The 23,146-nt window shown below is 44.6% G+C and overlaps 1 protein-coding gene across 1 annotated transcript in view; it reads left to right on the forward strand.

The window, feature by feature from the left end:
• LOC109924116 (FYVE, RhoGEF and PH domain-containing protein 5-like) overlaps positions 1–22,627 on the forward strand; it is a 77,650-nt gene extending 55,023 nt beyond the window's left edge. Inside the window, exons 14-18 of the mRNA XM_048606714.1 lie at positions 2,558–2,698; positions 4,993–5,095; positions 12,005–12,138; positions 12,637–12,765; positions 22,469–22,627. Coding sequence (XP_048462671.1) covers positions 2,558–2,698; positions 4,993–5,095; positions 12,005–12,138; positions 12,637–12,765; positions 22,469–22,627 — 666 coding nt within the window. The remainder of the gene's footprint in view (positions 1–2,557; positions 2,699–4,992; positions 5,096–12,004; positions 12,139–12,636; positions 12,766–22,468) is intronic.
• The last annotated feature ends 519 nt before the right edge of the window (positions 22,628–23,146 follow it).

Genomic DNA, 23,146 nt, shown 5'->3' on the forward strand with positions numbered 1-23,146 from the left:
CCATCTTCCCTCCCACCTACCCGCCCCTCCCTCCTCACTGACCAACCCCCATCCCAACTCCCCACCTACACTCACCTTTACTGGCTCCATCCCCGCCTCCTTGACCTGTCCGCCTTCTATTCATCTATCTGCTCCACTACCCACCTTCCATCATCACCTCCCCACCTCTCTATTTATTTCAGAATCCCCTTCCCCGCCCCTATTTCTGAAGAAGGGTCCAGACCTGAAACGTCAGCTTTCCTGCTCCTCTGATGCTGCCTGGCCTGCTGTGTTCATCCAGCTCTACACCTTGTTATCTCAGATTCCAGCATCGGCAGTTCCTACTATCTCTGAGGGGAATAGCCAAGATCTTTTCCCCAGAATCATTCAGTACAGAAGAAGCTCATTGACCCATCAAGCCTGTGTTGCTAAAAGTATACTATTACCTGGACAATTGCACTTTCCTGCACAAGGCCCGTTACCTTGACTGTTATTATGCTTCACATGCTCATCCAAGTACTTTCGAACGGTTGTGAGGTTTCTTGCCTCAGCTACCTTCCCAGGCATTGTATCCCAGACCCCCACCACCCTCTGGCTGAAAAGTGTTTCCTCAAGCTCCCTCTAAACCTCCTTCCTTTCACTTTATAAATTATGCCCCATCGTTATTGGCTCTTTAACCAGGGGAACAGCTGCTTTCTATTCACCCTGCACAAGCCCCTCAAGCTCTGTGCACCTGTATGAGTCACCTCCCTCAGCCTTCTCTGAGCTTATCCAGCCTCTCTCAATCCACAGGTTTCCTGACCCTAGCCACCTCCTCTTCACCATACAATTCCTCCACAAGTCCATTCCCCACAAGGATAGTCTGAAGACTCTCCACTACTTTCTGGAAAAAGAGGCCTGCACAGGCATACACCACTCTCCTTCACCTGGCTCAGCTTGATCTCACTTTGAAAAACTTCTTTGTTTTATTTCAGTTAAAGGAGAACTGCAGATGCTGAAGATTCTGAAACAAAAACAGAAATTGCTGGTGAAACTCAGCAGGTCTGGCATCATCTATGGGAAGAGAGCCAAGTTAACATTTCGAGTCCCCTGACTCTTCACTATTAATCCCCGTTCTCAATTTCCCAGGCATCCACCCAAATCTCTTTCTCTGAAACATCAATGACATCATTAGTGCGGCTTCATGCTCTTGTCCAGAATTGGAAAAATTAATTAGCTTTTCTTCCAGTTTCCATCTTGCTTCACCTTCACCTGTTCCATCTCTGAGTCCTCCCTTCATTCCTTGACTTAACTGTTTGCATTTCTGATGATAGGCTGTCCTCCACTGTCCACCACAAACCCACTGTCTCCCACAGTTACCTTAACCTTACATCTCCTCACACCCTGCTTCCTGGAAGGACTCCATTCCCATTCTCCCAGCTTTTCTGTCTCCATTGCATCCGTCTGATGATATCATCTTCCACACAAGGATTAGGGACTGATTAGGAACTGAAATGAGAAGTTTCTTTCAAAGAGTTGACAATCTTTGCAATTCTCTACCCTGGATCGTTGTGGAGTCTCCAACGTTGAATATATTTAAAGCTGGGTTGTGCAGATGTTTGGTCTCTCAGGAACTCCATTGATATAGGGAGTGTGTAGGGAAATGGAGTTGAAACCCAAGATCAGACATGATCTCATTGACTGTTGGACCAGGCTTGATGGGCAGAATGATCTGCTTTATTTCTTATGTTCCTATGTTTTCTGTGTATGGTGGGGAAATAACCTTCAGGAAGAATCTTTAGCAGTCTTTCTGTGCCACACAAGAAAACTCCAGATATGCCAACCACCTGTCAGCAAACAGTTGAATCTCTCACAGTCAGATCTGGTGAGGAGGCAGGAACAGCACAGCAGGTCAGACAGACTGAAACATTGACGTGCCTGCTCCCCTGACGCTGTCTAACCTGCTGTGCTTTTCCAGCCTCACACCTATAGACTCAGGTTTCCAGCATCTGCATCCTTATTGTCGCCTGGTAAGGAGGCAGGCCTGGTGTGAGGTGTGCAGAAGCATTACAGTGTGCTGACACAGTTGGTGAGTGAGCTGCTGCATTAAAGGATGGGGTAACTCCTATTTGACTGAGGATTGACACTCCTGACCTTTTCCCCAAGGGCATCCTACAGGGTCACAGCATCAGGAAAGCCAGAAAATAATGCAGAAGCAGAGAACTGATGACTATAGACAATACCTGGCTTGTGTTTCTTTAGTAAATGTCCTGTCACATCTCTGAGATTGCTCCTCCAGACTAGACTATCAAATCCTTTAGATCCTGTTGTATGTTGCAACTAGGAAAAGAGCCAAGGCTAAGACAACATGATTAAAATGTGGGGCCAGTTTTTCCCACTGAACTGCAAAATCACTCACACCTCCAGAAGAAACAGATACACACATTCTTGATGATGGGGTAGGACTATGGTCTGGACTCTGAGCCAATTTGAAGTTATAGCCTCTGTGTTCACTGTACTCTGATCCAACTACAATCTTGTTGCCTCCCAAGATCTTTGTGAATTTAATGGCTGTCCTCACTGTGTGCCCTCTCTCCAGCTGTTCTCAGAGAAGACTGACAGTGGTCTGGGTGCCAAGCCACCAATGCTGATCCCTGACTCCCGAGTGGGGATGTGTATGATCTGCTCAAGTGACTTCTCCCTGACATGGAGACGTCAACACTGCCATGCATGTGGGAAGGTAGGTCAACGCTATCATTGCCCTATCAGAAGCCACTTACAACTACTGCATACATTTATATAGTGACTTTAACATAGTGAAATGTAGCAACATGATTCGTTGGAGCAAATAGAATCTGACGTGGAACCATGGCTGGAGAAACTCAGCAGGTCTGGCAGCATCTGTGGAGAGAGAAACAGAGTTAGCATTTCAAGCCTGATATGACTGTTCTTCGAATGGCCTGTTCTTCAGAAGAGTCCCTGGACTCAAATATAAACTTTGTTTTTCTGTCTCCACAGATGCTGCCAGACCTGCTGAGTTTCTCCAGCCATTCTGCTTTTATTTCCAGTCATCAGCATCTGTGGTACTTTTCTTTCAAAGGCAATGTCAGACAACCAAAGGTTGCTTAAAGAGGAAACTCAAGACACAGTGTTGAAGGCACAGTGTCGTAGAGATTTATAGAGATTAGAGTGGGAGTGGTTTAATTCAGGGGTGCACACGAGGCCTGATCTAGAACAGCACAAATATATCAGAGAAAGTGGGGCTGGGGGGAAGTTACAGAGATACAGAGGGAAAGATCATGAAGGGATTTTGAAATATGAAGTAATGTTTTGAAAAGGAAGTGTTGCTTGACCAGGAATCAGTGTAAAAACCAAAAGAACTGTGGATGCTGTAAATCAGGAACAAAAACAAAGTTGCTGGAAAAGCTCAGCAGGTCTGGCAGTATCTGTGGAGGAGAAAACAGAGATAATGTTTCAGGTCCGGTGACCCGGTCACCGGACTCAAAACGTTATCTCTGTTTTCTCCTCCGCAGATGCTGCCAGACCTGCTGAGCTTTTCCAGCAACTTTGTTTTTGTTCAGGAATCAGTGTAGGTCAGTAAAACGGGGGGTGGTTGGGAAACAGGATTTGACAGGGGTCAGGACCAGGTGGTAGATCTTTGGTGACTTCAGGTTTACAGACAGCAAAATATGGGAGGATTGGAATAGTTGAGTCAGAAGATAATAAAGAGAGGAAAGAGGGTTTCAGCAGGTAATCTGCTGAGATGGGGTGAAGTTGAGGAACTTTATACAACTGGAAATGGGTGGTCTGAGTGATGGAACAAATATGTGGTTGGAAATCGGCTTGGGGTCCAAGATGACCAAAGGGTGTTGCCTGGGCTGGAGATTTTCAGTATTGGAAAGAGTTTGGACAGACTGGGGTTGTTTACTTTAGAGTGGAGGAGATTGAGATGTAGAAAATATAAGGGACATAGTTGGGGTATACAGGAAGAAACTTTTCCCATTGATGGAGTGATCAATGACCCAGGGGGCATAGATTTAAGGTAAGGGGCAGAAGGTTTAGAGGAGATGTGAGGAAAAACGTTTTCATCAGAGGGTGGTGAGAATCTGGAACTCACTGTCCATCAGTGTGGTAGAGGCAAAACCCTCATAACATTGAAGAAGTATTTAGATGTGCCCCTGGAAAGCCAAGGCACAAGGCTATGGGGCAAATGCTGGAGAATGGAATTAGATTAGTTGGGTGGCTGTTCTGACTGCCGTGGACATGATGGGCCGAAAGGCCTTTTTGTGTGTTGTAGACCTCTTTGATTCTAAAGTTGTTTGTCACGTTGGATCAGCTTGAAATAGTTATCAGGGAGAGATTTGGAGCTGGTGGCAGGAAGCAAAGACAATGGTTTTGATATTTTTTAGTTAGAGAAGGTTTTTTGTTTATCTGAAATTGAATGTCAGACAAACAATGTAACAATTTAGATTCAGTGTAAGGATTGATGGAGGCGGTGGCGGAGGTAGGACTGGATGTCATTAGCGTACATGTGAAAATTGACAGTCTGTAGTTGAAAGGCTTTGCCAATGAGATGCAGCAGGGGCTCAAGGATAGTTTCATGGGGGAGCAGAGTTAATGGTGCAGAAACAGGAAATCAAGCCATTTCAGGTGATTCTCTAGCTATGATGGGAAAGCAAGAATGGAACCAGGTGAGACCAGTCCCACCCAGATGGACAATAGGAGAGATGTGTTAAGCAAGTTGATTGTGGTCACCGTGTCAAATGCTATAGACAGGTTAAAAACGACAAAGAGGGAAAGTTAATCCTTGTCAGTTACACAGGATGCCATTTGTGATTTTGTTTCCATACTGTGGCAGGGGCAGGTACCTAATTGGAGGGATTTAAGCATAGAGTTTGGGTGAAGGTGGCAGTGGGAGATATGACACATTGAAAGGATGCAAAGCTTTGGAGGGGAAAGACTGGAGGTAGGACTTTTAGAGAGTAACAAATGAATACGATTGCACTCACATTCTGTCTGGTCTGCCTATTGCAGGTTATATGTCGAACATGTTCCAGGAACAAGTATCCACTCAAGTATCTGAAAGGCAGGATGGCCAGAGTGTGTGACCAGTGCCACAGGGAGCTGAAGAGAAAAGGTAATACCAGTATCTCATAGCACGGGGTTGAGGGGAGCATCAATTACTTGAGAGGTGGGAGTGATGAGGGAGTCCTGCGACATGATGGAGGAGCCAGGACACTGTTATACTGGAGGAGGAGGGGTCATAGAGTCATAGTACGTACATAGGCCCTTCAGCCTAACTTTTCAGAACTGAACTAGTCCCATCTGCCTGTGTTTGGCCTAAATCCCTCTAAACCTTTCCAATCCATGTACCTGTCCAAAAGTCTTTTAAATGTTGTAATTGTACCCACCTCTACCACTTCCTCTGACTTTTTAATTATTTCACAGGATGAGGGCATCACTGGCTAGTCCAGTATTTATTGTCCATCCCTAATGGCCCAGAGGGCAGTTAAGAGTCAACCACATTGCTGTAGGTCTGGAGTCACATGTAAGCCAGACCAGGTAAAGATGGCAGTTTCCTTCCCTAAAGGACATTAGTGAACTAGCTGGGTTTTCCCAAAAATCTGCACTGGATTTATGATCATCATTAGACTCTTAATTCCAGATTTTTTTTATTGAATTCATATTCCACCTTCTGTTGTGGTGGGATTAGAATCCTGGTATCCAGAACATTATCTGGGTCTCTGGATTAACAGTCCAGTGATAAAACCACGAGGCCATTGTTTCCCTGTCATCTGTGGGGGGCCGGGGGTGAGGCTTGTAGTAATGTGAAAAAGCTGGGAGGGCACAACATAATGCACGGCCTCTTTAATGCATCCTGTATTATATGCTCGAGCACTTCATTGTGTCCTGTTCTGGGTGCAATACTTTAGAAAGGATATGAACTCATTAAGGAGGTTCCCAGCAATGAGGAATGTCTGTTATGTCACCTGATTGGAGCAACTAACTTTTCTCTTAACATAGAAACATGGAAAATTGGAGGAGTAGGCCATTCAGCCCTTCAAGCCTGCTCAGCCATTCAAAATTATCATTTTCGATCATCCAACTCAGTCCCCTTATCCTGCTTTCTGCCCGTACCCTTTAGCCCGAAGAACTCTTATCTAAATCCTTCTTGAAAACATTCAATGTTTTGGCCTCAACCATTTTCTGCAGCAGAGAATTCCACAGGCTCAGCCCTCTCTGGGTGAGGACATTTCTCATCAGCTCAGTCCTAAATGCCCCACCCTGTATCTTTATACCATGGATCCCTTGTTCCAGACTCCACTGTCATCGGAAACATCCTTCCAGTGTTTATTCTGTCAATCCCTGTTAGAATTTCTAAGTTGGAATATTGATTTCTAACAGATCTCCTCTTATTCTTCTAAGCTCCTCTCTCAAGTGAGAAGAGAGGGCTGAGGAGAGATTTGATACAGGTAAACAAAACCAGAAATGGGTCTGGACAGAGTTGATGGAAGGAACGAGAAAGAACAGATGATGTTGATGTAAGATGAATGGAAATAGAACTAAAGATTGCATGAGGAAACATGTTTGATTGCAGTGAGTGGTTAGATTCAGGAACAGACTGTTGGGAGTGTGTCATAAAGTGAGAGCGATCTATAGCACGCATCCAGTCTGGACCCATCAAAAATAACTACCTAACTATTCTCATCCCATTTTCCAGCACTTGGCCCATAGCCTTGTATTCCTTGGCATCACAAATGCACATCTAAATACTTCTTCAATGTTACGAGGGCTTCTGCATCTACCACCCTTACAGGCAGTGAGTTCCAGATTCCCACCGCTCTCTGCGTATAAAAGCTTTTCCTCACATCTGCTCTAAACCTCTGTCCCTTACCTTAAATCTATTTCCCCTGGTCATTGATCCCACCATCAAAGGGAAATGTTTCTTCCTGTCTACCCTGACTGTGCCCCTCATAATTTTATACATCTCAATCATGTCCCCTCTCAGTCTCCTCTGCTCTAAGGAAAACCAAAACGTCTCTGCAGCCTCTCCAGTGCTACCACATCAATACTGTGGATTTCACACAATACTCCAGCTGTGGCCTAACCAAGAACCTCCCTGTCCTTTAAATCTATGCCTTGACTAATAAAGGTAAGCATGCCATGTGCGCTTTAACTGTTTATTCACATGTCCTGACACCTTGAGTTCTGATGGACATGCACACTAAAGTTCCTCTGATGCTCGGTGCTTCCCAGAATCTTACTGTTCATTATAGAGTCATAGACCCACAGTCATACGGCACAAAAACAGACCCTTCTCGTCCATGCTGACCAGGTTTCCCAAACTAAACTAGTCCTACTTGCCTGCGTTTGGCCCATAGCTCTTTAAACCTTTCCTATTCATGTACCTGTCCAAATGCCTTTTAAATGTTGTAACTGTACCTGTATCTGCCACTTCTCTGGCAGTTCATTCCACATACACACCACGCTGTGTGAAAAAAATTGCCCCTCAGGTCCCTTTTAAATCTTTCTCCTCTCCCCTTAGAATTATGCTGACCAGTTTTGAACTCCCCTAGGGAGTTCTAGGGAAAAGACCTTTGCTGTTCATCTTATCCATCCCCCTCATGATTTTATAAACATCTATAAGGTAACCCCTCAACCTCAACGCTCCAGGGGAAAAAGGACCCAGCCTCTCCTTACAACACAAATCCTCCAGTCCCGCTAACATCCTTGTAAATCTCTTCTGCACCCTCTCCAGTTTAATAATACCCTTTCTACAACAGGGTGACCAGAACAGTACACAGTACTCCAAAATTACTGTATTACCTTGCTTTGTTTGTGCTGTCAAAGTGTGATGCAGGTAAATACAATAACAGCTTTTCAAAAAAGATAAAAGAAATGCTGGGAATGCTGGAAATCTGAAACAAAGCCAGAAATTATTGGAGAAATTCAGCAATCAGGCTTGTTTTTATTGCTCAGACCTTTGAGAGTAGGAGTTGGGACATCATGTTGAGGTTGTACAGAATGTTGGTAAGGCCTGTTCTGGAGTACTGTGTGCAGTCCTGATTGCCCTGTTATAGGAAGGATATTATTAAACTGGAGAGACTTCAGAAAAGATTTACCAGGATGTTGCCAGGAATGGAGGGTTTGAGTTATAATGAGAGACTGGATAGGCTGGGGCATTTTTCACTGGAGTGTAGGAGGTTGAAAGGCAACCTAATCAAGGTTTATAAAATCATGAGGGGCTAGATAAGGTGAATAGCCAAGGTCTTTTTCTTAAGGCAAGGGAATTCAAAACTTGGGGGATATTTTAAGGCGAGAAGAGGAAAATTCTAAAAGGACATGAAGCGTAACTTTTTTTTTACACAGTGTGGTTAGTGTGTGGAATGAACTGCCAAAGAAAATGGTGGATGCAGGTACAGTTACAACGTTTAAAAGACATTTGGATAAGTACGTGAATAGGGAAAGGTTTGGAGGGATATGGTTAAAACACAGGCAGGTGGGACTACTTTAGTTTGGGAACATAGTTGGCGTGACTAGTGGACCAAAGGGCCTGTTTCCACACGGCATGACTCTACGACTGTAGGTCTGGCAGACTCTGTGGAGAGAAAGCAGACTTAAGGTTTTGAGTCCAGTGACCCTTCTTCAGAACTATTAATAGGTATGAAAAAGGTGTTATACTTGTTGAGGACAGAGGGTGAGGACTGGGAAGGAGTGCACAAATAGGTGGAGATGGAGCCCAGAGAGAGAGAAGGATAGTTAGGCAGACAAAGGGATGGATAATGGATAAGCCAGAGAAAAAGAAAAGATGATAGTGGGACCACAAATAGGTAAAAATAGCTTGCCTCTGCTGAAAGCAGCCCATGTCATAATGGGGCCTGGGGTGTGGTGGTAGGTAAAGGACATCAAGGAAGGTGTTCAGATTATCAAATTATTGAACTCAATGTTGAGTTCTGAAGACTGCAGGGTCTCTAAGCAGAAGATGGGATGCTGTTCTTCCAGCTTGCACTGAGCTTCCCTGGAGTACTGCAGCAATCCCAAGACAGAAATGTTGAAGTGGCAGGCAAAAGGAAGTTTAAGATGATTTTTGAGGAAGAAATGTAGGTGTTACACAAAGTGGTTGTCTAGTCTGTATTTCAGCTTCCCAGTGTAGAGGAAACCACGTTACAGTAGACTAGAGAGCTTTGGATAATGAGGAGGGAGGAGGGTTGCAGGGGATGTTGGGAGTAGAGGAGTAGACTGTGGTGTCCTGCAGGCAATGGTCCCTGTGGAAGACTGATGAGGAAGGGGAGGGGAATATGTATCTGGTTGTGGCATCCCACTAGAGGTGGCAGAAATGGCAACTGATGATCCTTTAGATGTGGATGCTGGTGGGGTGGAAAGTGAGGGCCTGAAGACCCTATTGGTGTTGTGGGAGGGAAGAGAAGGGGTGAGGGCAGAAGTGCAAGAAATGGATCGGATGCAGCTGAGAGCCTTCTGAACCTCATGACCCAGAATCCTTAGTTGAGGAAAAAGATGAATATTTCTCAAGCCCCAAGCCTGCCCGACGAAGGTGGCATCATAGAACAGATGCGACAGAGCCAGAGAAACTGGGAGAATGGAATGGAGTTTTTACAGGAAGCAGGGTGTGAGGATGTATAGTCAAAGTAATTAACTGTGGGAGTCAGTGTGTTTGTAGTGGATATTAGTGGCCAGTCTATCCCCAGAAATAGAAACAGAGATGTCGAGGAAGGGAAGGGAAGGGAGGAGTCAGAGATGGACCAGGTGAAGGTGAGACCAGGCGAGAAATTGGAAGCAAGATTGGTAAGTTTTTCCATTCTTCATGAGAGAAGAAACCAACACCGCTGATGTCATTGATGCACCAGAAAGAGTTGTGAGAGGGACCTAAGTAAGATTGGAACAGAATGTTCCACATAGCCCAGAAGGAGCCAGCTATAACTGGGGCCCACGCAGGTACCCATTGGCACACCTTTGATCTGAAGAAAGGAGGTGGAATTAAAGGAGATGTTCCTCAAAGTGAGGACGACCCCGGTCAGGTGGAGGAGGTGGTAGATGGGATGGTTCAGGCCTTTATTTCACAAAGAAGCGTAGGGTCGTAAAGCTGTTCTGATTGGGGCGGGGGGGGATGCCAATAAGGTCCTCCTGGTCCTCACTTTTCTCCTCACTACCATCCGCATATAAAGAATCAAAAGCTGCCATTACCTCCACCTCCAATAGGATGCTATGACCAGATACATATTCCCCTCCCTTTTTTTTGTTGACATAGAAACATAGAAGAGAGGAGCAGGTGGAGGCCATTCGAGCCTGCTCCACCATTCTTCACGATCATGGCTGATCATCCAACTCAACAGTCTAATCCTGCTTTCTCCCCATAACCTTTGATCCCATTTGCCCCAAGTACTATATTTACTCACCTCTTGAATACATTCAATGTCTTGGCATCAACTACTTCCTGTGGTAATGAATTCCACAGGCTTACCACTCTATGGGTGAAGACATGTCTCCTCATCTCCGTCCTAAATCGTTGACCGCAAATCCTCATACCGTGATCCCTGGTTCTGGACACATCATCAGGAACATCCTCCCTGCATCTACCCTGTTTAGTCCATTAGAATTTAATAAGTCTCTATGAGATTCTCCACCCCAACCCCAACCCCAACCCCAACCCCAACCCCAACCCCATTCGTCTGAACTCCAGCCAAAACAATCCTAACCTAGTCAATCTCTCCTCATATGTCAGTCCCACCATCCCTGGAATCAGCCTGGGTAAACCTTCACTGCACTCCCTCGAGAGCAAGAGCATCCTTCCGCAGAAAAGGAGATCAAAACTGCACACACTATTCTAGGTGTGGCCTCACCAAGGCCCTGTACAACTGCAACACATCCCTGCTCCTGTACTCGAAACCTCTCAAGATGAAGGCCAATATACCAATTACCTTCTTTACCGCCTGCTGCATCCACAACCGTTCCTTGACAACACTTCCTCCTCAATCCTGTTTGGTCGTGGTGACTGTGCCAATGCAAATCTTCAACCCAACAGCCAATCAGCATCATCGCCGCCATCTGCTGGACACTTCACAGGGATTCCTTCCACCACACCCTATCGTCAACATATATACCGGCTTTTCCAAACTACTACCAAAATATTAACTCTGCTTTCTCTCCACAGAAGCCAAGAGGCCTGCTGAGTTTCTCCAAAAATTTCTGTTTTCAAAAGAGCATCAGATTGTGATCCGAAGATTGGCAGAGTTTGGGGAGCAGGAGTAGCTGAGTCGGTTATTGAAGAGAACCAGCAGTGAAATGACTGGCAGAATGACTACGTTCTATGCTATAACTATTATTGAGTCATAGAATCATATAGCACGGAAAGAGACCATTCAGCCCAACTTGTCCATACCGACCAGGTTTCCTAAATTAAACTAGTCTTATTTTGCCTGTGCTTGGCCCATATCCCTCTAAACCTTTCCTATCATGTACCCGGTCCAAATGCCTTTTAAATGTTGTAATTATACCTGCCTCTACCACTTCCTCTGGCATCTCATCCCATAAGCACACCACCTTCTGTGTGAAAAGGTTACTCCTCAAGGCCTTTTAAATATTTCCCTGCTCACCGTAAACCTATGCCCTCTAGCTTTAGACTGTCCCACCCATGGGAAAAAGACCTTGGCTATTCACCCTATTCCATGCCCTTCATGATTTTATAAACCTCTATAAGGTAGGCCTTCAGCCTCCTACACCCCAGGGTAAAATGTCCCAGCCCATCCAACCTCTGCTAATAACTCAAACTTTCCAGTCTCAGTAATAACCTTGTAAATTTTTTTTTTTGCACTCTTCCCAGTTTAATAACATCCTTCCTATAGCAGGGTGACCAGAATTGTATGCAGTACTCCAAATGTGGCCTTACCAATGTCTTCTACAGCCGTAATGTGAGATCTAAACTCTTGTACTCAATGCTCTGACCGACGAAGGCAAGTGTGCCAAACGCTGCATTCACCACCCTGTACGCCATCCTCACTTGAACATGCCTTTTGAATCTTGTCTGCAGAATTAATGACAGTGAATGAAAAGGCTCCATCGTTATTCACTCGCTCACCAGGCACTACCATCTCGTCAGTGTTTCACAGTTTCCACACAACCTCCCTCCGCAAACAGAAGAGGGTTCCAATGGCTCTGAAGGAGGTAGGCCAACCGCACACAACACCTATCTCCCACGTGAGACTGACCCCGGGGAGTGGGGTGGGGAGGAGCCTCTCACTGTGTGTGAGACTGACCCGGGATGGGGAGTCGGTGGGGGAGCCTCTCCCTGAGACTGACCCCGAGGGGAACCTCTCTCTGTGACCGATCCCGGGGGGAGGCCTCTCTCTGTGTGTGTGAGACTGATCCTGGGGGAAACCTCTCTCTGTGTGTGTGAGACTGATCCCGGAGGGGAGGTCTCTCCCTATGTGTGAGACTGACCCCGGGGAGAGACCTCTCTGTGTGTGTGAGAGACTGATCCCGGCGGGGGGGAGGTCTCTCCCTGAGACTGACCCCAGGGGGAGACCTCTCCCTGTGACTGATCCCGGGGGGGAGACCTCTCCCCGAGACTGACCCTGGTGGGGGAGACTCTCCCTGTGTGTGAGACTGACCCAATCCCTGTTCTTTGCCTTCTTTTCTAATGAGATATTTGGTGCTTGTCAGATTGAAGCCTCAGCTGAGGGAGTGTCAATGAGTGGATATCTCCAGAGGTGTAAGAGGAACAAGAGACATTGGAAGAAACTCTGGTTTGTCATCCATGAGAAGGTGCTGTACACATACAGAGCGAGTGGTGTAAGTATTGTCAGCACAATTCTCTTCCTTTACCCCTCTACTTTCTCCTTTCATCTCTCTTATTTCTCCCTTTACTCCTCAACCTCTCCCCCACCTCCATAGGGATCAGTGCTGGGGCCTCAACTTCTTACAATTCATATAAATGACTTGGATGAAGGGATTGAAGGTACGGCAGGTACATTTGTGGATGACACAAAGATAGGTAGGAAAGTAAATTCTGAAGAGGACATAAGGAGAGTAGAAAGGGAGTAAATGGAGTATATTATGATTAGCAATGAATTGAAGCCAATTGGGTAAACACAGAATTCTTCACATGCAGCATATCTAAGTCCCTGCTTTGCATACTCCAGCCAGATTCTATGTAAACACATCTTACTTGGGTACTTGTGACACAAACAAAATGGTCAGAAGTCGATTTGAAATTCAACACAAATTTTATTCATAAAACACACTGAAGATACAAAAGGCTGAATATTATCCAAAACCCTGCTCTTTTGCAGTAAAACTTCCGATTCTTACATTAATGTTGTAATTGAAAGAGCAATTAAGTCTTTGTTCCAATCCTTATCTAAATTAGTACTGGCTACCAGACTAGGACAACATACTAACCATGCAGTCACTCTTGGCCAGGCTGTGTAGTCAGCTCTGATGCTCTTGATGAAGCCAATCAATCTTCGATGTCAAGGTCCCTGCATTCCAACGGGATCCCCACTGGGAGAAATATAAAATTCAGCAGAGGAGGACAAATGGTTTAATTTGGAAAGGGAAAATAGAACATGAAAGTAAACTTGTGGAAAACAAAACCTGACTGCAAAAGCTTCTATAGATATGTTAAGAGAAAAAGATTGGTGAAAGGTTCCTTGCAGTTAGAATCAGGTGAATTCAAAACGGACAACAAAGAGATGGCAGACCGGTTGAATTAATACTTTGAATCTGTCTTCACTAAGGAGGATATAAATAATCTTCAGGAAACGCTAGGGGACAGAGGGTCAAACATGGAGGAGGAACTGAAGGAAATGCTTATTAGTCAGGAAATGGTATTGGGGAAAACTGATAAATCTTTAGGGCCTGATGCTCTGCATCCCAGAATACTTAAGGAAGTGGCCCTAGAAGTAGCAGATGTGTTGGTGATCATTTTCCTGCATTCTGCAGACTCTGGAACAGTTCCAATGGACTGGACGATAGCTAATGTAATACCACTCTTTTAAAAAAGGAGAGAGTAAAAATGGGGAATTATAGGCAGGTCAGCCTGACATTGGTGGTGGGGAAAGTGCTCGAGTCAATTGTTAAACGTGTAATAACTGAGCATTTGGAAAGCACTGACAGAATTGGTTCTGGTCAGCATGGATTCACTAAAGGGAAATCATGCTTGACAAATTTTCTGGAGTTTTTTGAGAATGTGACCAATAGAGTGGACAAGGGTGAATCAGTGGATGTTATATATCTAGACTTTCAAAAGGCTTTTGACAAGGTTCAATGCAAGAGATTAGTAAGGAAAATTAAAGCTCATGGTATTGGAGGTAATGTATTGACATGGATAGAGAACTGGCTGGCAGAGAGTTGGAATAAATGGGTCCTTTTCAGAGTGGCAGGCAGTGACGAATGGGGTGCTGCAGAATTCTGTGCTGGGTCCTCAGCTGTTCATAATATATGTTAATGATTTGGACGAAGGAATTGAATGCCATATCTCCAAATTTGCAGATGATACTAAGCTGGGTGGCCGTGTGTGCTGTGAGGAGGGTGCTAGGAGGCTGCAGGGTGACTTGGACAGACTGGCTGAGTGGGCAAATGCCATATAATGGGGATAAATGTGAGGTTATCCACTTTGGTTGCAACAAACAGGAAGGCAGATTATTATCTGAATGGTGGCAGTTTAAGAAAAGGTGAGGTGCAATGAGACCTGGGTGTCATGGTGGAACAGTCACTGAAGGTTGGTGTATAGGTTCAGCAGGCAGTGAGAAAAGCTAATGGCATGCTGGCCTTCATAGCAAGAGGATTTGAGTATCGGAGTAAGGATGTTTTGCTGCAGTTATACAGGGCCTTGGTGAGGCCAAACTGAGTATTGTGTGCAGTTTTGGTCTGTTAGTCTGAGGAAGGACATTCTTGCTTTTGAGGGAGTCCAGCAAAGGTTCACCAGACTGATTCCTGGGATGGCAGGACTGACATATGAGGAAAGACTGGGTCGACTGGACTTGTATTTGCTGGAATTTAGAAGAATGAATGTCATAGAAACATATAAAATCCTGATGGGACTGGACAGGCTAGATGTGGGAAGAATGTTCCCGATGTTGGGGAAGTCCAGAACTAGGGGTCACAGTTTAAGAATAAGGGGTAAGCCATTCAGGACTGAGATAAGGAAGAATTTATTCACTCTGGGAGTTGTGAACCTGTGGAATTCTCTCCCACAGGAAGCTGATGGGATTAGATATATTCAAGAGGGAGCTGGACATGACCCTTGTGGCTAAAGGGATCAAGGGGTATGGGGAGAGGGCGGGAATGGGATACCGAGATTGCATGATCAGTCACGATCGTATCGAATGGTGGTGCAGGCTCGAAGGGCTGAATGGCCTACTCCTGCAGCTATTTTCTATACCATGTATGAAAGATTCTGGGGCTACCCTCAGTATCCATCCTCCAGTGCATCAAGAGCATATCCCCCTCTTCAAACATGGGCACAGTGGGGACCCTGAGCATACTCCAATACATAAACCAGTCTCATTTTCCAGGGCAAACCCAGGCTTGTCCTTGCCTGCCTTTGTCTTGTGTGGAGACTTTGTTCTTGACCTGTCCTGAAAGTCACATCAGCCTGGCTGCTCAAAAGGTTGCCCCACTCTGGTTACAGGCCTAACCATTCAGGGCCCGGTCTATCTGTCTATACTGTGAGAGTGTAACAAGTAGAGTGGGGAAAGGGGAACCAATAGTTGCTGTGTATTTGGATCTCCAAAAGGCATTGAATAATATGTCACATAAAAATTTTTAGGATGACAGGAAACGAAGTTGAAATAAATGGGTCATGTTCAGACTGGCAAACTATAACTATTGGAGCATCACAGTGATTAGTGCTTGGCTTCAACTGTTTACATTCTACATTAATGCTTTGATAAAAGGCCTGTACTGACCAAATGAATGGGAGTAAATGCTGACAAGTACATGTCTTTTATTTTTCTCTACCTTTGAAGAGTGAAATGGGAAAAGGACTGTTTTAGAAAGGATAGAACATAGAACAGTACAGCACAGGAATGTGACCTTCGACGCACGATGTTGTGCCGAACATGACACCAAATTAAACTAACCCCTTCTGCCTGCCTTTGGTCCATATCCCAAAAATTAAGGAATAAAAACCAAAAAAAAAACAGTTGGAATTACGTACAGGCCTCCAAACAGTAGTCAGGAGCTGGGGAGCAAGATACACCAGGAGATAGAAAAGGTGTGTAAGAAAGGCAAAGTCACAGTGATCATGGAGGATTTCAATATGCAGGTGGACTGGGAAAATCAGGTTGGTAGTGGATTGCGAGAAAAGGAATTTGTGGAATGTCTACGAGATGGCTTTTTGGAACAGCTTGTGGAACCCACTAGGGAACAGGCAATACTGGATTTAGTGTTGTGCAATGAGGCAGACTTGATATTATGATCACTAAGTTCCCATATGATTGAATTTACTCTGAAGTTTGAGAGGGAGAAGATAGAATCAGAGGTAACGGTATTACAGCTGAATAAAGGTGACTACAGAGGTATGAGGGAGGAGCTGGGCAGAATTGACTGGGAGAGGAGCCTAGCAGGAAAGACAGTGGAACATGTACAAAGACAGTGGAACAGCAATGGCAGGAGTTTCTGGGAGTAATTCAGGAGACGCAGCAAAAATTCATCCCAGGAAAAAGAAGCATGGTACAGGGAGGATGAGGCAACCATGGCTGCCTAAGGAAGTCAGGGATAGCATAAAAGCAAAAGATAAAGCATATAATGTGGCGAAGGGCAGTGGGAAACCAGAGGATTGGGAAGCTTACAAAGACCAATAGAGTGCAACACAAAAGAAATAAGGACGGAGATTAAGCTAGTGAATAATATAAATGAGAACTGTAAGAGTTTCTTTATGTAAAGGGCAAAAGAGAGGCAGAAGTGGACATTGGACCACTGGAAAATGACGCTGGAGTGGGGTAGTGGGGAACAAGGAAATGGCTGAGGAACTTAATAGTTACTTTGTGTCAGTCTTCACAGTGGAAGACACGAGTAATATCCCAAAAATTCAAGAGAATCGGGGGCAGAGCTGAGTATGGTGGCCATCACCAAGGAAAAGGGGCTAGTAAAACTGATTGGCCTAAAGGTGGACAAATCACCTGGACCAGATGGACTATACCCCAGAGTCTTAAGGAGATAGCTGAAGAGATAGTGGAGGCGTTAGTGGTGATCTTTCAGGAATCGCTAGAGTCAGGGAGGGTCCCAGAGGACTGGAAAATCGCTACCATGACACCCCTGTTTAAAAAGGGAGTAAGGCAAAAGACAGAAAATTATAGGCCGATTAGCCTAACCTCGTGGGTAAGATTTTGGAGTCCATTGTAAAGGATGCGATTTCTGAATATTTGGAAGTGCATGGTAAAATAGGGCAAAGTCAGCCTGGTTTCATCAAGGGGAGGTCGTGCCTGACAAATCTGCTGGAATTCTTTGAGGAAGTAACGAGCAGGGTAGACCAAGGAGAGCCAATGGATGTTATTGGCCTGGATTTCAAGAAGGCCTTTGACAAGGTGCCACATAGGAGGCTGCTGAGTAAGACAAGGACCCATGGTGTTAGAGACAAGGTGCTAGCATGGATACAAGATTGGCTGATTGGCAGAAGGCAGAGAGTGGGGATAAAAGGGTCTTTCTCAGGATGGCAGCCGGTGACAAGTTGTGTTCCACAAGGGTCAGTGCTGGGACCACAACTTTTCACTTTATACATTAATGATCTCGATGAAGGAACTGAAGGCCAAATTTGCCTTCAAATGCAGAAAGGAAGGCAAGCTGTGATAAAGACAGAGTCTGTAGTGGGATATAAATAGGATAAATGAATGAGCAGACATTTAGCAGATGGTGTATAATGTGGGAAATTGTGAAATTGTTCATTTTGGAGAAGAGAAAAGCAGAATGATGTTTAGAGAGATACTGCAGAATACGGTAGAACAGAGGGATCTGGGTTTCCTTGTACAAACCACAAAAAGATGGTATGCAGATATAACACGTGATTAGGAAAGCAAATGGAATATTGCCCTTATTGGAAAGGGGAGTATAAAAAGTAGGACACTTTCTGCTATTATACAGGGCAATGGGTGAGGCCAAACCTGGAGTACTATGTACACAGTTTTCCTTACTTAAGGAATGATATCACAGAATTGTTACAGCGCATAAGGAGGATGTTCAGCCCATAGTGTTTGCACTGACTGTCTTTGGCACCAGTTTAAAATGCTAATCTCTTATCTTTTCCCTGCGACCCAGATCATTGATCTATAATTATTCAGTGCCCTCTTAAATGCCTTAACTGAATGCTCCACCACACGTCCAGGCAGATTGACAATGCTAAATTATCTGTAGTGTCCAGGGATGTGTAGACTAGGTGGGTTAGCCATGATAAATCTGGGCTTATGGGGACAGGGTAGGGGCTGGGTTTGGGTGCAATGCTCTTCAAGAGTTTGGTGCAGACACAATGGGCCGAAAGGCCTCTGTACGCACTGCAGGAATTCTGCAATACCAAAATTCAGTGCATTCCACACCCTAACTACTCACAGAGTAAAAAGAAAAAGAAGTCTTTTCTCACATTTGCCTCTTTTGCAAAACACTTTAAACTTGCGCCGTCTGGTTCTTGATCTTGAGTGGGAATAGTTTTGCCCTACTCTGGCCAGACCCCTCATAATTTTGAAAACTCCATCAGATCCCCTGTTAGCATGCAAGGAAAACAAATTTCTTTAACATTTCCTCAACTAAAATGTCTCATTCCAGGAACCACACCCGTAAATCTCTTCTGTACTCTCTCTCCCTCCCCCAATCCTTCTTACAGTGAGGTGCCTAGAACTGTATACTTCGACTCCAGCTGAGGTCTAACCAGCATCTTGCGTGTAACCCCCCTGCTCTTGTATTTTGTGGCCCTATTGAAATACTTTAGTATGCCATATCAACAGGTCTGTCCAACTGTCCTGCCATCTTTAATGACTTATATACATATGACCCAAAGTCTCTGCTTTGAACATCCTTTAAAATTGGTTTGATTTATTTTATACAGTAATTACCTCATACTTCACCACATTGAAATCAGTCTGTCACTCATCAACCTAGTCCATCAATGTGTCAATGTCCTTTTAAAATTCAATGCTGTCCGTCTTACCAGCAACTGATGCTCTATAAATATAGACAATTTAGGGTCGCCTCTTCTTCATCCCTAATTGCCCTTGAGAAAATGGTGGTGAACTGTTGTCTTGAACTGCTCCGGACCCATCTCTTGTAGGTACTCCCAAAGTTCTATGAGGAAGGCTGTTGTAGAATTTTGACACAGAAACAGTAGTCTCATAGTTCCAAGTCAGGATTGTATGTGACTTGGAAAGGAACTTGCAGGTGATGGTATTCCCTTGTCCTTCTTGGTGTTGAAGGTTACGGGTTTGTAAGATACTGTCAAAGGAGACAGTGTGAATAGCTGGATTGTATCATGTAGATGCACTATTGGCACTGCAGCAATGGGTGGCAGGAGGCAGTGTTTAATGTGGTCCATCAAATGTCATTGAGCCATAAGTTATGAATGATACTGAATACTAGTTATTGTAATTTGCACTAAAAAGCCTGAATTGATGATGTATCTAATTAATTTCCAGCAGCATATAATCATGAAAATTATGCCTGTTAGGTTGCTGGAAATGATCAACAGGTATAATGCCGTTAAAGTCATATTGTCCAATTTAATTTAATCTTTGTAGGACTACATGGGTCAGATGAGTGTAAATGCAATAAGAAAAACCTAGTCAATTTACTGTGCAAGCAAGCAAACTCGTAAACAGAGACATATTCTAAAGGCAGGATATATACAATAAAATGACCAAGAAGCTGTAATAAGGTCTGGTATGAGTTAGGCTTTTAGTTGCAGATATTTCTAATGGTACTTATAGTTAAGATTGTCAGGACACTTACAGGAAGAATTTCATTCAAGGGACTGTGAAGCAGTGGAAAGGACCCATCTGTGTGATGTTATCAAGCATGTGGAATGTTTGGAGTCTTGTAACAGCCAATAAGGCCATTTGAAATAATAAGGACTGTGTACATGGGGATGACTGCCTTTGACAAACATTTAGCTTATCATGCAGGGAGTAAGCCATACCGCTGGCCATCATGCATTGAATACACGCACAGAGTGGTACAAGAAAGATATACCTTTCCTTTACTCTTCATTGGACATTGGCCAACACGTGAGAAGTTGCGATTTCCCCCCTCCCCATCCCCATCCCCATCCCCCGAGTATGTGATGAGCACTCCGGGTGTGAGCAGGAACTCCAGGGTGTCATCAGGATCATTCAGACACAGAAACATGAGTAGGCCCTTCGAGCCTGCAGCACCAGGGCTGATCATGCAATTTCATTATCCCATTCCCTCTTTCTCTTCAGCAGCAAGACATGTATTATCTTTTAGTTCTTCTGGTAGAGGATAGAAGGTTGTTGTGAAACAGACCAGTGTTTTTGTACTTTAATTAACAAGATTGAGGGGCAAGGGTGCAGACAGTGTGAAGGATTCAGCTTTGCAGATCATCCAGATGATGAAACGTGTAAACTTTTGATCATAGTCTAAAGTAAGTAAAGGTAGAGTCGCCACTAGCTGTTCTCTCATTAGAAAGAGATGATTGGTGGTGAATTTAACCTGATGGTCAGCACACGAGGGACAAGGTTGAGAAGACGTATCCTTCATGGAAATCACAGCTTGTACAGGAATTAAACCTGCACTGCTGGAGTCACTCTGCATCGAAAAGAAAAACTATAGTATGCTCGATTTCTCACACACCACTCCAATGAGTTATCACACCTCTCTGCAGTTTAAGTGGCACACTCATCACCTTAAACTCAGCCTGGCTCTGTGGATTTGCATCTACTAAATAAATTTGCAATGTGTAATTTGATCCTGCGTCAGGTGGTGTGGGGATTATTGTTAGGTTATCATTCATTTTTGATGTCCATGAGTAAAATGGAAGCTTTTCCGATGGTGTGGGTGGCACAGTGACTGTTAGCACTGTTGCCTCAGCATCAGGGAAACAGGTTTGATCCCAGCCTGGAGTGACTGTCTGTGTGGAATTTGCATATTCCCCCTGCGTCTGCATAGGTTTCCTCCAGGTGCTCCAGTATCCTCCCACAGACTACGCTAGTGGATTAGCCAATGTGTGCAGGGTTATAGGGATAGGTTGGGGGAAGTGGTGGGTCTGGTTGGGATGCCCTTAAGAGGACCAGTACAGACTCGATGGGCTGAATGGGTCCTCCCACACTGTAGGGATTCTATGAACCTGGAAACACACATGTTGTACTTTGGAAATGTCACACTTCACTGGGAGTATCGTGCTGGAAATCAAGCTCTGTAGTCATCACAGAAGAAGTTAAAAGATTTTAAAAGTATGCAATGATGTCCTAGTTTACCTGATTTTTCAGACCCAGGTTGACACAAAAGCCTATTATACACACAGAAACAGGAGAAAAGTGAGTTATGATGGAGAGAACACTGGAAAAGTAGTTCCATGGTTCTTTTTCACCATCCTCCTCTCTGGTTGCTGCTACCAGTTTGCAAGAGAGTCTCTGGCTAATTAATTAAAGACACAGCTATTTGGATAAGAAAGGGTTAAAAGCAGGCATGCAATTCATACAAGACTAAAATCTCTGCACACATCCACTAGGTTTCTCTGACATTCCCTGATCAGTCACAGAATATAAAGGCTAATACCGGAGTAGAGGAGTTCACGCTGGCCAGGCGATCCTTTGGGTACTCGATGTAGTCTTCCACTTCCACAAAGGTTGATCTTCAGAGTTTTTGCCCAAATCCTTCATTTTTAATCACCTTTTCCCTGAACTGTGGTGTCTTGGTTTCGTTGGCTCTGGCTAACCTGCCGAGCCTGTGTCCACTGGTAACGTTATCTCATTACTCTTCCACCAAATAAGGATTTGTACCTTATGTCACTTCCCTTGCTTTCCTCTGAGCCGAGCCAGTTCCAACTGATTCCAGCCAGCACAAGCTGGGGCTCAGGTTTCTTCAGTTCACAAGCTGCTGTTTTTATGGGTGAGCAGTCCCTGGCTGCCAACAACAACATCAACTTGCATTTATATGGCATCTATACTATAGCAAACCAAGACAAAGCACTTCAAAAGAAACATAGATGAGCACTGACACAAAGAATGAGTTCTCAGGAGGAGTGGTTAAATGCTTGATCAAAAAGTTGGTTTTAAAAAAAGTTAAGACTTTTAGCAGAGAAGGAATTGTAATCCAGGAGATTAAGTAGGGGAATTTCAGAGCTTGATACCCAAGTAGCTGAAGGTGGGGTGGTGGCCAAAGAGTAAGAAGTGTTGGAATGCAGACACCTGAGGGCTGCAGAAGGACACGGGGGCAAAGACCAGGGCACAATTGGAAAATAAGAATGGGAATTGTATAATTGGGACACTGAACATAGGTTGGAAAGCTTCAATGAAAATTTAACATTCGTGTGCTCATCTTTTTGTGACAGAACAAAGTCGCTGCAGAGAGCTTGCCTTTATTGGGCTTTACTATTAAGGGATCAAAGGATGATGACCACTCTGGACCCAGTGTACTGTTTCAGCTTTACCACAAGAACGTCCTTTACTACACATTCAAAGCCGAGGACACACACACAGCACAGAGGTAAGTGTTGCTCTCACCCAGCAAGGTTATTCAGCCTAGACTAGGGGCACATACTGAAAAATAGAATTGAGATCTGTGCTTTCTTCAGTTTGAGGTCCTCTGACATGTTTTCACATTTAGCTTTGAGCTTAAGATGGGCTGGGATGTACTGCCAGATGGTTAGTCTTTCCAGCTCTGAATGTAGACCCCAGTACTAATCAGAGTGAAATGCAGTGCAAAACTGAAAAGAAGGTACCATAGTTTGGTTTCATATATGGATACTCAACACAGTCAGAATAAGGCATTGGCATGCGTGTTACCTGACCGGTGTTGTTACAGGAAGATGCAGGATCTTAAAATACCTTGTAATAGCCTGAACAGTGCACACATAGGCTACAACGAATAGGGAGGACAGTGGTGGCACTACTCTGGACTTGCAACAAAACATGGAGCTGGAAAAGAGGATGCCGAGTGGGCAAAGTCTCACCATTCCCTGTGCCAAGTTGGAGCCAGATTCACCATGTTCCTTGACAGTGCCAGGTGA

Source organism: Rhincodon typus, chromosome 16 (genome assembly GCF_021869965.1).
Source record: "Rhincodon typus isolate 14 chromosome 16, sRhiTyp1.1, whole genome shotgun sequence".
Taxonomy (NCBI): Eukaryota; Metazoa; Chordata; class Chondrichthyes; order Orectolobiformes; family Rhincodontidae; genus Rhincodon; species Rhincodon typus.